General features: G+C 36.5%; 1 protein-coding gene across 8 annotated transcripts in view; it reads right to left on the bottom strand.

Moving 5' to 3' along the window:
• The window catches only part of SSBP2 (single stranded DNA binding protein 2), a 308,559-nt gene that overhangs the window by 241,375 nt on the left and 50,050 nt on the right, over positions 1 to 17,134 (bottom strand). The window contains exon 1 of one of the 8 annotated variants that reach the window (XM_077866305.1): positions 12,658 to 12,676. The exons of the other annotated variants lie outside the window; for them this stretch is intronic. Coding sequence (XP_077722431.1) covers positions 12,658 to 12,659 — 2 coding nt within the window. The 5' untranslated portion in view covers positions 12,660 to 12,676. Of the gene's footprint in view, positions 1 to 12,657; positions 12,677 to 17,134 lie in introns of those variants that run through there. 8 annotated transcript variants of the gene reach the window in all.

Here is a 17,134-nt window from a genome sequence, read left to right as displayed (position 1 = left end):
TACTCATTCACCCCAGAATGCATAGCATAGAGTCCACATTGCTCACAGCATGTATTAATATTATACCTCATATTATTACTTCACACTACTATTTAACTTTTCACATATCACAGCTTTCCATCTATCTATACTATAACCTTTCTGAAGGCAAGGAACATTCTTTTTCCTTCTTTGAAACCTGCACTAGTCTTCAATAGAATAAGCACTCAAATTATTTCACAGAATAATAACGCTTCACAGCAAAATCTGCAGATCTTCCACTGCAGATAAAAGAGGAAGCCTAGAAAGGTGAAATTACTTGTCCAAGATTATTCAACTGGGAACTGAATCAGGGCAAGAACCCAAGTGCGTGAATCTAATCTAGCGTTGTTTTAGCCCATGTTAAAAGAAAGAAATTGTGCTAAAATACACTTGTTCACTTTCCAGTTTTAATAAGTAAAAAAAAAAAAAAAAAAAAAAAAGCTAACGTGTATATAACCAAGAACGTCGCCTTGCCTCAAAATCATCATTTACTTCTATATTAATCCTTGGCCCATCCTGAAAATGACAGTGATAACAATTATACATATTATAATACATATAATATGTAAGTGATTTAGTTAAGCATCCAGTGACCCAGAACAGCCTTTATTTTGTGTAACTCACCTCTTCCTTTTTAAAGCATTATGTTGGAGGGAGGGGGGGCTCAAATTAACAGTTCAGTTACCCAGGTTCTAGTTAATTAGGATTTTATCTAAATGATGGTAAAGAGTTCCCTGACTCCCTCTGAATCTTAACTGTTCAAGAAGTCCTCTCATCATTTGTTTATGGAATAATTTTTTAAAAACTAGCTACTTGATAGTCTGATTAACCTAAACTTTCCTTCAGAGACTCTTCTATCATCTGCCTAAGTCCTCGAGGGAAGTGAGGCCATTTAGATGCACAAGAGAACAGCTGGAGCATGAAGTGACAGATAGATTTACTTTAAGAGATTAGCCTCCAGAGAAGTGCTTAGTTCTCAGTTAACTTTGTGTATTTTACCATAAGAAAATTCCAGGGAAATAAAATCATAAATATGGATATTTTCACAAACTGATCATTAGAAAACTCTATGGCTCTAAGAACCACAACAAGGACGATTCTATCAAAAATGCCTTCCCCATTGGTATTAAATTAATTTCACCTGCGAGGTAACAGCACAGTGATGATCAAATGAGAAGTTTCTACTAAGATTTTTGAAAGAAAGTCCACACCTCCAGTCAGACTTCTTTTACTAAAGGGTAAGTGTTATGGGTAAAATAGCACCGTTCTCCCCAAAAGATACATTGGAATCCTAGCCCCAGTACTTCAGAATGTGACCCTATTTGGAAACAAGGTTATTGCAGATATAATTTGTTAAAATGAGGACCCTGGATTCAGTATGACTGGTATTCTTTTAAAAAGGAAATCTGGAAAAAAAAAAAAAAAAAAAAAAAAAAAGGAAATCTGGACAAAGAGGCATATGTAGAAGGAAGATGATGTGAAGAAACAGGGAGAAGATGGAAAGAGAGAGGCCTGGACAGATCCTTCCTTCACAGCCCTCAGAAGGAACCCACCCTTCCAACACTACAAGTTCAAACTCTGGCCTCCAGAATTATGAAGACAATGAATTTCTGTTGCTATAGCCACTCACTTTGTGGTGGTTTGTTACGGCAGCCCTAGCAAACTAAAACAATAAGCAACAAGAAATTTTAACAGGGTCTACAAGGTAAAAACAAAATAACATTGAACTAGAAATTCAAAAGTCCCAAATCCTAGGTTTTAAATTTACAAGCTTTGAAATAAATATCTGCCTCAGTTTTCTCATTTGTACCTCTTTCAGGTTGTTTTCAGGATAGGACTTAATGTGTATAAACATCCCTGGAAAAGTACAAAGTATTAGATAGAGGATGGTCTCATCCAACATTTAAAATTTACTTAACACATTTAGCTTTTAGGTAAGAAAACAGCTAAGTTATGAAAAAGTGTATGTGATCCCCACATACACTTTCCTTAGAAATGAGAAAGTAACGACTTAGAAATGAGAAAGTAACGACTTGAGATGTTTAATTAAAAACTAAACCAAATACACAGTACAAGTTAAAGCACATCCTGGTTAACATTTCCTTATTTGTTAATTTTTAAACCTGCAATTCCCCCTAAAAAAATAAAGAAATAAATACCCAGAAACATTCACAGCTCACAAACTGATTCATTCATCTAACATTTGTTTAGTATCTACTATATTCGTGAAGCCAGATTAAATCTTCAAAATACAGAGCTCGAAGAAATGGGCTCTGATTTCAAGGAGCTCCCTCTACAGAAAAGGAAATAGGAAGTGATTAAATAAAGATACATATGAGCCATGACAGCTTTGTATGTAGAACAAAAGAACAGAAACATATTTCGGTACCTACATTTGAATAAGATAATGTTTAATTTTCTGGAATTGACAACACATTAGACAACATATATAGCAACACCTTAATGAATTGAAGTTGCTCGATTTTCCTTCTTAGCTCTTTGCTGATCATTGCTTCATGTTCTATGTTCATCCCAGATTTTTTTTTAAAGCAGGTTTCAACAAAAAAAAGATGTTTCTCTTTAAATTTGCTACATTTGTTATTCTTTTGTGTCGAGGAAGAGGATTATAGTTAGAGCTTCCTAACTGGATATTTCTTTTCTTAAAAGAAAACCAGAAAATTAATGTTTCAACTCTTACTGAAAATCCTTCTAAAGTCCTTTTCTGAGGGGGCACTTACTTGGCGGGATGAGGTTATGCTATATGTTGGCAAATTGAACTCCAATAAAATTTTTTTTTAAATAAAATAAAATAAAATCCTTTTCTAGTTTTTATGTATGGATAGGCTATCCCAATTAAAGCTGTCTTTGAAAACGCCTGGGTGGCTCAGTCAGTTAAGTGCCTGCCTTTGGTTCAGGTCACAATTCCACAGTCTTGGGATCAAGCCCTGCATTGAGCTCCCTGCTGAGTGAGGAGCCTGCTTTTCCCCCTCTCTCTGCCTCTCTCCTTGCTCATCTCTCCCCTCTCTCTCTCAAATAAATAAAATCTTAAAAAAAAATTGGTCCTTGATGGCTAAATATTTTCCAAGTCCCTAGGAGTCAGGTGAATATCAGTGATTTGGACCTGGTTCTGCAGCTCTACATACTGAAAGAACAGTATAGTGGGTTGATCTTTAGCTCTAAAGGGGCTAAAGGGTGAAGGACAGGTGGGAGAGGCTCAAGCTAAAAGTCAATTTAAAAACAATTAAATAAACTAGAAAAAAGCTTTTAATTGAAAATACCTTTTTATTTATTTATTTATTTTTAGAAAAAATATGTGAGATAACTGATTCATTCTGAATCTAAGTTAAAGATTAACAATGAATAGTTTGATCTAAGAGCCAAGCTACACAGGAGTGTAAACAAACGTACACATGAAATAGTGAAATGACTCAAAAAGTCTTTATCACCCTCTTTGTTTACTTATGTCAATAAGAACTTGAAAGCTATATTTGCAAAGGCTAAAACACAAAGCAGATAATCTCTCCATGGATAATTGAGTTGACACTATTAGGATCCAGGAGTTGAAAGGCAGCAGAAGTAATGGCCCCCATTTTCTGGAAGTTTAAAATTCAATGAGAAAAGAACAAGTAAAACAAATAAATTGAAACAGAAGCAAATACATAATCAACTATCATGATGCAGGTAATTCTCTTTCCAATTTTTTCTCCTGATCTCTTTTATCTTTCTTTCCCACATTTTACCCCCTTCCCTTTCCTACCTTCTCTTCTATAATGTAGTTAAGCAAATACCTTTCAAATACATAATTTCTTTCATTTTCTCCACCATGTGCAGTTACTATCAATTCACTAATAATATCTTAACCCATTAGAAACAACAAATACCCACCATTTCCTTCAACGTGGATGGAACTGGAGGGTATTATGCTGAGTGAAGTCAATTGGAGAAGGACAATCATTATATGGTTTCACTCATATGGGGAATATAAGAAATAGTGAAAGGGATTACAGGAGAAAGGAGGGAAAATGAGTGGGAAATATCAGAGAGCAAGACAAAACATGAGAGACTCTTAACTCTGGGAAACAAAGGGTAGTGAAAGGGGAGGTGGGTGGGGGAATGGGGTGACTGGGTGACGGCACTGAGGGGGGCACTTGACGGGATGAGCATTGGGTGTTATGCTATATGTTGGCAAATCAAACTCCAATAAAAAAAGTATACAAAAAAATTTTTTTAATCTATAAAAAAAATCTTAGCCACAACTCATACCAACAAATCCTAAGCTAGTTCATAACATCTCATAGAAAATACAGTCATATGAGAGTGTAATAAAGAAGAGAAAGAGAAAACCTAGGAACCTACCATATTTATGTTTAACTTGACCTCCAAAAAATTAAGAAATTCAATGATAAGTATAGAAAGGGAAATACAGAGACAAAATTATATGTGATCTTCAAGAACTTGACTTTTTTTCTGAAAATTTAAAAACACGACCGTTTTCTTGTATTCCAGTTTCTTTATAAACCTTTCTTTCCAAAAGTAAAAAAAAAAAAAGAAAAAGAAAAAGTTTTAAAAATAATCAAATGTATGAAAGCTACCTTAGCTAGATATGTAATGCTCAGAGAATTATTATTTTGTACATGTAGGAGTCAGTTTGGGTTGCAGAGTTTTCCTTCAATTCCTAATTTAAAAAATTAAAAATTCATCAGAAGAAGGAAAATAAGCAGAGATAAATTCTTACTAATTCTTTCTGTTTGTGCTTTTAATCTTACACTTTCAAGTCAAATATTCAACTGAATAGTCAGTTCTTGCACAGTGTTCTCAGTTTCAGCACACCTACTGTATTAAATTAGAAAAGAAAAAATTCAAGAGAATTTAAAAACTCTAGTGAAAGAATTCCAATTGAGAATACCCTGTTAATTTAAAAACCAAACCAAACCAAACCAAACCCCTCTACCTGCCATGAACTGAGGAGGTTTTATAAAATACAATATAACTATGGTCCAAATATGATGGGACATAAAAGATAAATTAAGTAATAGGGGCAGGTGAATGAGGACTGTCTACTAGATAACATGAGGGAAAAGTGTGGCTTCTTCACAGCAGTGCTTTCTTATGTTCTACTCTAATAATAATGATATGCCCTTTTAACCTTTCATTAATTTTGCCCTAAATAAATCTCAAACAAGAAGTATATAATCAAGACTAGCACTGGCAAGTATTGCTCTTGATTAGAACTGGGCAAATGATGAAACATGATAAAGACGTATATAATTATCAACTTCAGTCAAATTTTTCTATGGAATTGCTATGTCAACATTTATTGATCATCTTATAGAAGCCAAAGTCTAATATGAGGAACTGATGAATGGAAAAAAGAACTAGAGGACCTGAATCAGAAAACAGCCTCTCATTCTTAAAGAATATAAACTCACCAACAGGAAAGTAAAAAGCACATTTCCCTACAAACCAGACATAGCCTCAAATATAGTATGAATATGTAAACATTGAGGGGATCTCAAGCATCATTCTTATATGAGTGAGTAGGAATGAGTGACAAATCCTAAGAAGGAAAAAGAGCTATGTTTTAATACAGGAAACACGCAAAAGTGGGCAGGGAGAAAAGAACATCACTGTCATGAAAACAAGAATAAAAATCTGTAAATCAAGTAAAAAAACTAAATCTGATTCTTAGATTTGTTTTATATAAATAATTAATTTTAATGACTTTAACACATCATAATAAATCATAAAGCACAAGGCAAGAAAAAATATTTTACATGTGTATTTGAATATGAATACATCTATTGCTACTAAAATTTATTTAATAACTATAAAAATTAACTAACTTGATTCTTCTTTCAGGCATAAATTGAAATACTTAAGAGTGTGAAAAAACCTAAAGTAGAACAAGTTTAATTCTATAAAGTCAATTGTTTGTTCACATCTTGATGCAAAAAGAGAATTAAACAATTAGGTGCTTGTCTTTAACTGCATCTTTCTTCCAACTTCTAAAATAAAGAACACAAAAAGACTGTTTATGTTTTTAAAGGGCTAACTTCAGCTAACTAATTGATGCTGCTCTATAAGTTTGCAAGAAAACATGTTCCAAATATACCAAAATATGAATAATTCCCCTTCAAGACAGTTAATATTTATTTAAAATCTGAAACGGAAGCATTTTCCTATAGCTTATCACTTTGCCAGTATGCTTGGGTAATAGTATAATGAAGCAGAAGGTAATCTTTGAAAAGTTATTATCAATGAACAGTAAAAGTGGATTATCAAAAAGATATCCATGCATAAGGGGGAAAAAGTTAAGCCTTTTAAGACCTGCCAGAGAAATCTAAGGTAACAAGTAATTTCTCTTTAGATAAATCACCAAAAGAAAAATCATTTTATGTCTGTAGACTATTTGTGATACATAAAGATAAAAATTCTAGCAGACAAATAAAGTGGATCATTCTCCCTGATAGGAGAAAATTAAAATCTTTAATCTCAACCAAAAGAGATAACCCCAGTAGCACATGGAAGTAGGATAGCACACAACTGGTTAAGAGTGTGGGTTCTGGAGCATGACTACCTGGATTTACATTTTTATTCCTCCACTTCTTAGTTTACTGTGTTATCTAAATAAAAGTGCCATAATCTTTCTATGCCTCAATTTCCTCATCTATAGAGGGGGTGGTAATAAGAGTGCCAACTGCAAAGTTGGAATGATGTTTAAATGTGTTAATACAAAAATGGAAGACTTAGTGCCGGGCATTTGGAATGCAATGGTAAGCTATTTAAAATATTCTCATTGTGGCACCTGGGTGGCTCAGTGGTCAAGCATCTGCCTTTGGCTCAAGTTGTGATCCTGGGGTCCTGGGATCTAGTCCCACATTGGGCTCCCCAGAGGGAGCCTGCTTCTCCCTCTGCCTGTGTCTCTGCCTCTCTCTGTGTGTCTCTCATGAATAAATAAATAAAATATTTTTAAAGTTAATTATTTAATTAATTAAATCATTTTCATTATCACTTGTTTTTATTATAAACTAAATAGCTGTACTGAAGCTTCAGATATTTCTTTGGTGATTATCTATTGTAGTTATTATTAGCCACTAGTTCTTTTTTTTTTTAAGATTTTAATTATTTATTCATGAGAGACACAGAGAGAGGCAGAGACACAGGCAGAGGGAGAAGCAGGCTCCCTGAGGGGAGCCCAATGTGGGACTCGATCCCAGGACTCTGGGATCATGCCCTGAGCCAAAGACAGATGCTCAACCGCTGAGCCACCCAGGCATCCCAACCACTAATTCCTCATGTAAAATATCAAAAGTGATGATTTGAGCTTACATTTATAGGTACATTCTCCCACCATATGATAGTAAAAGGACTTTTAAGGTATAAATTCATAAGGACAAAGAATCCAGAAGACAACAAATAACAAAATTGTGTTAAATGACTTCTGAGATCCCAGAAATCTGAATACTAATCAGGCAAAGGGAAATTAAAAACAACTCAATTTATTTGACAGAATCTCCAGAAAACTGAATTGGCAGTACCAGGTACTTCTGGAAGATGCAAGGTATTATGAACAGGAGGACTGATTAAAACTCTGTTTGAAAAGCTGTTAGATTCCCAGTTTGAAAAGCTGTTAAATTCCCAGTTCCCAATTCCACCTCTCCCTCCCTCCAGTTAAGACGAGTACTCCTTCCCAGCCCTACAGAACATCAGAGGTTTATTCTCATTTTTTAAGTGATCTTATCATTACTGGATGACACAAGGCAAGTTTAGAGAACAGACAACTCACACTGAAAAAGAGAGGAATAAAGAGAAAGTCTATGTGCTTCTCCCCCAGTTTAGTTTCCAAAACACTGGAGAGAGGCTCATACTCTTCAAGCAGGTAACAAAGATTCTTCTCTAGGGAAACTAAGCAGCCTAAAATAACATCCTAAAAATATGGATATCAGAAATTAGGAAAATCCAACCAGATTATTCTGAAAGTCAGATTACAAGAAATGAAACTCAGCTCATAAATCCTTATCCACAGATCTAGAACTAATGGGCAGCTTTGTAATTCTCTTTTTAGAATGTTTACGTGAACAGATAGCCAATGACCATCACACATTTAAGGAAAGCCTGAAATAGGAAAGACAAGGACAAACAAAAAAGAATAACTTGGAAGAAACAGACAAGTCAAGAGAAGAAAATGTCCAAAAACTATCAATAATTTTCAAAGAGATAAAATAATGTATGGATATATGAAACAAAAACAGAATAGCATTAAACAAAAGTAGAGGTCTAATAATAGGAGAGGTTTTCTTCAAGATTATTATTTATTTGAGAGAGAGAGAGAGCAGAGGGAAGGGTAGAGAGAGAGAGAGAGAGAGAGAATCTCAAGTAGACTCTGTGTTAAGCACAGAGCCTGACACAGGGCTCAATCCTAGGATCCTAAGATCATGGACATCAAGAGTTGGATGTTTAACCAATTGAACCACCCAGGCACCCTCAGGAAAATTTTTTTAATCTACAGAGGGTTGAAACATAAAACTGCAAAAATCTCCCAATAAAGTGCAACTAAATACAGTGGGAAATAACTGAAGAAAAAAGATAAAATAATTAGAAGACTAGCCCACTAAGTTTCTACAACATCCAAAGAAAACAGGAATTCTAAAAGCAGTGAGTGAGTTAGTAAGTGAGTGAGTGAGACAGACAAGAGACAGTGAAATGAAGCAAGGAAATCAAAGAACTAACACACATACACACAAAACAGCCCAGAAGAGAGTATGATTTCCTAGGTCAAAAGAAGCTACCAAATACCCAGAAAGCTACCAGAGAATGTGGTCAACTGAAATAAGGACCCAGCAAAGAAGAAATCTGGAAACAGGGGATCCAACACAAAACAGAGAAGCAAAAGGAATCCCAAAGATAACAGGTATGGTGGGAAAGAGAGGGCCTAAAATAACAACTATGCCAAAGACCAGGAGAATTTCCAGTATAGACTAGATTAGAACAGTATAGACTAGAATATCCAGTAGAGTGCAGAAGAGTCTGAGAGCTAGGTCTTCAAGACAATGAAATTAACAAATTAAGATGATATTTAGACATTAAGATAGAGTTTGGGGTTAAATTCATAAGTACATAGAAAATTAAGCTATCTCTAAACAAATAAATGTATTCAAGGAAAAACTGTGTACAAGAAAGAGGGGACACCTGGGTAGCACAGTCAGGTAAGTGGCCAACTCTTGGTTTTGGCTCAGGTCTCATCTTGAGTGAGATGGAGCACCATGCGGGACTCCACACTCAGCAGAGTCTGCTTGAGTTTCTCTTTCCCTCTCCTCTGCCTCTCCCCCTCCTTTCTCTAAAATAGAGAAAGGAAGGAAGAAAGGAGAAAAGAAATCATAGAATACTACCACATGGCCGAGCTATGAAGGGCATTCACATGGTTATAATAATATAAACATTAAATACTACTCTAACCAAAATTAGAATAACTATGGTGAGAGGATGAAAAGGCAAGAAACGGGTATGTGGCTTTGGAAACGACAAATGAAAGAACAAATTTTCAACTTCCACTGTGAGAACTGAAGAGACAGTATCTAAAAAAAAAAAAAAAAAAAAAAATCCAGTAGCAGCAATATAAATTTGTTATTTAGAGATATGAAAATAAATAGCAAAAGAAATCAACTAAAAGAGTTGAAGATAGTTGTTCCTAAGAAATAGTAATGGGATAAGGGTGAGAGCAGGCAATGCAGTTTCTTACTACAAGCCTTACAGAACTATTTGGCACTCTTTCAACATGTGTTTGTAAAATATTAATAAAATACATATAATGATAAAGATACATCAAAATTAAAAATAATTTCCTAATTATAATCTTGATACATGCTCACATAATTTGAAAACTGCACAGGAACTAATAACAAAATAATGTTGCCACCCAGATAAAACTATTAATATATTGCTATATTGCCTTTGAATATTTTTGCTACATAAACACACACTCATGTATGCAGTCTTTTAAACAAAGACTCACTTGATGGGATGAGCACTGGGTGTTATACTGTATGTTGACAAATCGAACTCCAATAAAAAAAAAATACCAAAAAAATAAAATAAACAAAGCTTCAGATTCATGCTAAATATGCAAATTTACATGGTCCTTTTCAGTTAACATTATATAATTAACTTTTCTAATGTCCTTAAATATTCTCTAAAAACAGTATAATACTCCTCTTCATCCTAAAACATCACGTATTTTTACGTGGGAAACAATCATTTTCCCACTCACTCTTTAGCATTTACTTAACAACATTTTCCTTTCTTTAACTCCCATCACTTGATTTATGTCTTCCCTGATTCTCTTCTCTTCTAACTACTTCTCTTTCTCCTTTGTGGAATCCTCCTCAGCCTATCCCTTACATGTTGGTGTCTCACAAAATTTCATCCTCCATGTTCTCTCCTCAGCCTGGATGACTCCAACAACCACACTATATCCTGATAAATGACAATCACCAAGTTCTGTTAATTCTGTTATTTAGAAGATAACTTGAACCTACTAGCTTCCACTGTCTAGTTCAGACCACCATTACATCACCAGCCTAGATTCCTAACTGATCTCCCAGATTCCACTCCTGCCCCCTTTCAAAGCATTCTCCACATTAGCAGTCAGAATCATCTTTTCAAAACACAAACCTAATCTCCTAGTACCCTGCTCAAAACTCAATAGCTTACTGTTGTTTTAGAAAAAATTCCAAACTGCTTTTTTGCCTATAAAGTCCAATAATCTTGCCCGAGCCAACTTCTCCAGCTTCATTTTATACCATTCTGTCTCTCTGGTTCTCTATGCTCCAGACATATCACCCCTCTTGTTCTCTAAATACACCAAAACCTCTCTTGCCTATGGGCCTTGGTATATGCGGTTTATTCCGCCTGAAACAATTCCCTCTGCCCACCCCCTAACTTTTTCCTTGGCAAACTCCTATACAACCTGAACCACACGCTCAAATTTTTAATTTTATTCTATGTAAACACTACCCTGGAGTTGGACAACACTAGAGCTCTGAAATCTAAGACAGGAAGCACTTTAATAAAAGAATTTGCAATTTTTCTGTTTAATGTCTGTCCTCCATGGGAATATAACCTGCACAGGAGCAAATCTTATTAAATGCTGGTTCCTCTGCACCCAGCAAAATGCTTTATAGACAGTAGATATTATTTTGCAATGAATAAATGACTCCCAAACCTGTATCTTGGTGTTCAAAACTCTCCTCAATTCTAAATCCATGTAATCAAGTACCATCTCCACCTGTATCTCCTATGAGTATCTCAAACTCAACATATTCGGGCATGAACTAATCTGTCAGATATTACTTCCTCTCTGTACTATTCCCCATGCTTCCCATTAATGGCACCCTATCAATTGTGCTCTTCAAATCTCCTTTGACTGATCCCCTCTTTTCCACCCATTTTGTCAGTCTTCAGTTCCTTAACCAAATCTTACCTGCATTACTATGATAGTTTAATAAGGAATCACCACACATCCAACATCAAACTCACCTGTCTTCTAACCTCAGTGCCAACATAATCATTTGTTTTTAAACGAAAATGAATGTGGTCCTGTCATTCCCACACTAAGAATTCGCCAATGGTCTTTTTCCATATATGTGAACTACTACTGCTGCCATACTGCTATACCATGGGCAGGTATAGTAGTATTGCTGAATACAACAACTTTCCTTATTTCTTGTGTATTTGCCTTCTAGTGCCTCTGTCTCTATACCCAACCTCTTTATCCATTTTGCTTTTATTTATTTTTATTTTTTTAAGTATTTTATTTATTTATTCATGAGGCACAGAGAGAAAGGCACAGACACAGGCAGAGGGAGAAGCAGGCTCCCTGCAGGGAGCCTGATGTGGGACCCAATCCTGGGTCTCCAGGATCACACCCTGGGCTGAAGGCAGCACTAAACCACTGAGCCACCCGGGCTGCCCCCATTTTGCTAACTTTTAAAGACTCAAAGTTACGTTCCTCCAAGAATTCTCCTGACCATACCACCCCAGGCTGAGTTAGGTGCCCTTCCCCTGTGTTTCCACAGCAACCTGGATATCACAGTATTTATTACACAAGGACATAATTTACCTGACTGTTCCTCCCTTTAATCCTGAGTGCACAGAAGTGCTACACGTTGTTTAATCTTTGTATTCTCTGAATCTATCAAACAGTAAGTCTCCAAAACTATTTGCAACATGGCTATCAATATAATGACATCATTGGTAACATGATGTTTGGTATAAATTTTATAATTTTTAAGGAAATTAAGAAAATACACGGCTTGAACCTCACTAGAAGAATTTTCCATTTTAAAATCTCCTTTAGTTAATTGTACTTTAAATACTATATTCACAGTTCTAAAACTTATAAAAAATAGAAGAGTACTTCCTGACTCTTCATAGCACCTATTGGCAAACACTCCTCTTTGGGTCTCTCACACTCCTGTATGTCTTCTTGGGAATACCAGGAATGCAAGATCTGGACCGTGCTGTATTGGGGCCATTTCTCCAGGTGGTGTGTGCGTGAGCAACCTTGAGGGATGAGGTAAAGTCACCCTCCAGGACAGAGAACAGTCTTACTCCTCAGTGGCAACCCACTACACGTACATTTATCTGTACCATACTGCATCACCTCCACGGGACCTGGGGGCAAGGAGGTCTAAAGCAAATATGCTAATGTTCATGCTGCTTGCTGTGCCAGGATAAGTAAAGTCATTTGTCTCTGACCTAGGAGTTTCATGTCTTCTACCAGCACCTGTGAAAAGGTAAAAGGCTACTTAAAGGAGAGTGAAATCAAATCACAAACCCACCAATTTGCCTCTTGGCAATTTACCAATCAAATATACAACATTTAAGCCTGACTAATACTGTGATTTCTTCCTTTACTATTCATTTAAACAAACATATGAAAATCCATGTTCCCCACAAATTTCAATTCATTTAGATTTCAAGATTTTCTAGTTGCTTATTTTTTTACTTTTACTGTTTCAATTATTTTTTCTCCAACAAAATAAACTTCACAATTCTGTTTTCATTTTCCTCTTTTATTTTCTGTTTTCCCTAAAATAGAAGAATTTACCAGTCTATTGTCTCCGTAACTATAAGATATAAAACCCACACCCAAACAATTCATAAAGCCTACCAAAAAGTTACCAGAACCAATCAGTGGAACATACACAGTTGTGGTCTCTCCACATAAAAAAGTTGTCAGCAGATAGCTAAAGCATGGTGGTACCTCCTCTGATTTGAGTTCCAATCTTATAAGCCCCTGAGAACTATGTGCACTGCCCTCTGGATGGTAAGTAGCTTTTTTCAACATTTATTTATAAGTTTTCCTTTTTGATAATAGACCTTCTCACACTCCCAGGCATTAAGCAAATAACTATGAAATTATGTTTCTGAAAAAGGCAAGAAAAGGCGACAAGGGAAGCTCATAGTGACATATTACCAACATGGAAATGCCTTTGTAGGAATATACATTAAGGACTATGAATGAAGGAAGAAACTATCAAGATTTTCCATTGTGCCTATAATATAAATAATGTACCACAGACAGGGAAAGAATTCAGAGGACTAACTGGAATGTGTAGATCCAAAGTAGCTGACTAGCAGAGAAAAATCCATACAAAAGCTGAGAAAAATAAAAGATAACGATGATAAGAAAATATAACAAAAACAAAAAATCCAGAGACAGGAATTAGCTTTGAAAGCAGGCAAAGCCCGCTAGCTCACACCAGAGGTCATCCAGCAACTACCAATCAGCCTCCTACTGGAAGCATGGCTCAGACTGGTGGCAAATCTAAGTGAAAAAAGTCCCCACATACAAAGGAAGCAACTGAGACTTGAGATCAGGAAGTTGGTGTAGGCTGAGGGTTTCACCACCTTCACCCAGCAAGCTCTGAGCTGATGTTTACATTAGTTAAATTTGCTAACGCAACTACGATAAGAATATAAATTTTACATTTCAGATATTCCCAGGAGTGCCACACATGAAAAGAGAATGTATCAACTTGTCAATATTCAATGAGTCTAAATCTTTAGGGGAATCTATATAAAAAATACACTGACTAGGTCTTCCCTAATATGTAGCCACAAGAAATGCCATAGCACATAGGGCTGTAGCTTCTTTAACACATAAAAGCATGTTAGGCCACAAAAACTCTCATGTAAACTTCTAAGGCCAATTCTAATCTAAACACTGGTATAAACTCCTCACATGAATCTCTTGCTTAAAATACAACTCATCTTTAATGAACATTAAATTTATGATTTTTCTCCATGTTCCCTCTACTTTTTATAAAAACAAGAATATATCTTTGCCAGGATCATATAATGTCATCCTTTCTTCAGTGAAGGTTTACTATGTTTATATCCACAGCATTTTTCTACTGAAGCATCCTTGTTTATACAGTAAGATGCAGACAAGGTCACTAAAGGTTTCAAAACAAAGTATCATAATAACCACCTGCCAGAGAAATCCATAGGCTGTTTCCAGGTCATAAGTGGCAGCAATATGAGAAATCTGTTCTGTGTCTTCTTCAGCTGTGAGTAGCTGCAGGTGGACTTTCCTCTGAGGTCACTCAGCTCCCCTTCTCCCAGGACTTATGGCCACTACTGCTCTTCCTTTCCCCCACATACCCCATCCTCTAAGAAGAGCTACAACCTATCCCCCCCAAGGAGAAGTGGGCAGATTACGATCTTCGAACACCAAAGTCTGTTACTTCTTCTCAAAAGAAATACCTTCCATAGATTTCTCAATATCCACAACCAGGGAGTGGAGGAAAAAGGTGTAGAATTAGCTGCCCACAGAAACAATGGAAAAACCATAGAAGCCTAAGATATTTCTACCCATCTTAATTATGAGCTAGAACTGAGACTTAGCTAAGAGTAGCTAAGGAGACTCCCGAAGACAGCTGGGCTCATGTTTTAAATGTACCCAGGACAGGCACATGGGTGGCTCAGTCGATTGATCATCCCAACTCTTGATTTTGGCTAAGGTTGTGATCTGGGATCCTGGGATGAAGCCCCTCGTTGGACTCTGGGCTCAGCAAGGAGTCTGCTTGAGGATTCTCTCTCTCCCTCTGCCTTCTCTGGCTCTCTCTCTCTCTCTCAGGAATAAATTAATCTTTTAAAAAATAAAATAAAACAAAATACAACGTACCCAGGATTTGTTTTTATTGTAAGTGTGAGACATGGAGACAACTGTCTTCATAAGAAGAGTTTATTATTATTCATAGTTCCCAGGAGAAGAGGGCAAGCCACTCCATAAAAGGCCACAAGGGAAAGTACCAGGTTGATCTGGAGACGGAAAGAATTAGGGGAAAACATGAGCACAGCCTTTATTGTCATTTTCTCAGGAAAGGCAAGGAAGGGTAGGGTAAATAGTTCTGAACTGCCTAGTTTGAATAATTTCAGCAGGCTCTGGGGTATAAGGATTGCCCCTAGTTGCCAGCTAGCTGCCCTGAGGTGCTGTTCGCACAGGTGGGTCAAACTGTGCGAACTCAATAAGGTGGTGTGTAAGGGCTCCAGATTGGCTGGGGTGCATATGAAAGGCACACACCCAAGGGAGTGCTATCCATAGGAATCCCGGCTATCTTTAGGAGTTAATAAGCCTTGGAAGGGGCAATCTGTCCCCAGCTAGCAAGGCCCAAGATGTCAAAGTAGCATAAAATGCAGAAAATAAAAAATATGACCAATTCAGTCCGGGATGTACTTCTAAGCTCAGGATTCATCTAAATTGTACTTTTTTTCATAAATGCCTGTTCTGAGCTCCAGAATTTCCTTGAACTAAAAGCATTCCTTCCCTGAAGCACTACCAATCCCGTCTCTACCTTATGTCACCACTACCATGCATTGATGGAAAATATATCAAAGTAGTTACTCCAAACAATCTTCCCTTGGTTTCAAACTGATTGTTTATATCACAATTGAAATCTGTACCACAATCCATTAAAGTGATGGCATGGCCTTTGACACAACTTCTGAATAAGTCACACCATTGCCATCAGAATCATTTAGAAAACTAAAGCTTCAGTGCTAAAAAGGCATATGTACAAAGCTTTTCAAGCTAGGTTGTCAGCTACTGTTTAGATGTTTGCATAAAATTTCAACAAAAGGAACACAAGCAAATACCTCAGGATTTCAAAGACATCACTAATGTGTATCATCTTCTAGAAAAAAGGCAAGAAAGCTGACTAGATAAATATCAAGACATCTCCTCCTATCCTCGGCTGCTAAGCTCCTGAACGATGTTTTTGTTCTACTTTAAAACATCATCAGTCATGCACTCTAAGAATTTATAATTTGGCTTTAACCATTGCTCACTGCAGTAGATGTTTAGTCATAGGAAAACTTAAATCTCTACATTGATTTTTTTAACTGGTAAGATGTATTTCACTGTTGAACTGTGATTTCACTGTGGAACACACTGCCTGATTATTCAACATAAAAAGTAAAACAAGATCTGCTTACAACACACACAAATAGTATCACCAGGGATTTTCTTTTTGCTATATTGTTTTCACAATCACAGACACACTTGCTAGGTAATATAATCATCACAAAAAAATATTAAGTAGAATACTAGTTTAAAAACAAAACTAAGTGGGTAAAGAAGCAAATTAATAGACTTTGGATGGGTACCACAAAAATAAATAAATAAATAAATAAATACTGAAACTACTACCTGATGAGATAGTCACAGCAACAGAACATGATGGTTCAACCCCATGGATGTGAGGGCGATCTGGCTGCGACATCTGTCACCCCATTGATCGCCAGGGTTGATTCGGCTGATCTGGCTGGCTAGGCGGGTGTCCCCTTCCTCCCTCACCGCTCCATGTGTGTCCCTCCCGAAGCTGCGCGCTCGGTCGAAGAGGACGACCATCCCCGATAGAGGAGGACCGTTCTTCGGTCAAGGGTATACGAGTAGCTGCGCTCCCCTGCTAGAACCTCCAAACAAGCTCTCAACCCCAATGCTTCATAATTAGTCAGCTATTTAATAATCCGTCTATTGGCCTTGAGAATCACAGTATCTAAAAATATTCCCAAATATCTTTCTTAACTTCTGGAGAACTCATCCAAC

The sequence above is a fragment of the Canis aureus genome, chromosome 2 (genome assembly GCF_053574225.1).
Source record: "Canis aureus isolate CA01 chromosome 2, VMU_Caureus_v.1.0, whole genome shotgun sequence".
Lineage (NCBI taxonomy): Eukaryota > Metazoa > Chordata > Mammalia > Carnivora > Canidae > Canis > Canis aureus.
The sequence above is the reverse complement of the archived record's forward strand: the minus strand, read 5'-3'. Positions and strand labels throughout refer to the sequence as shown.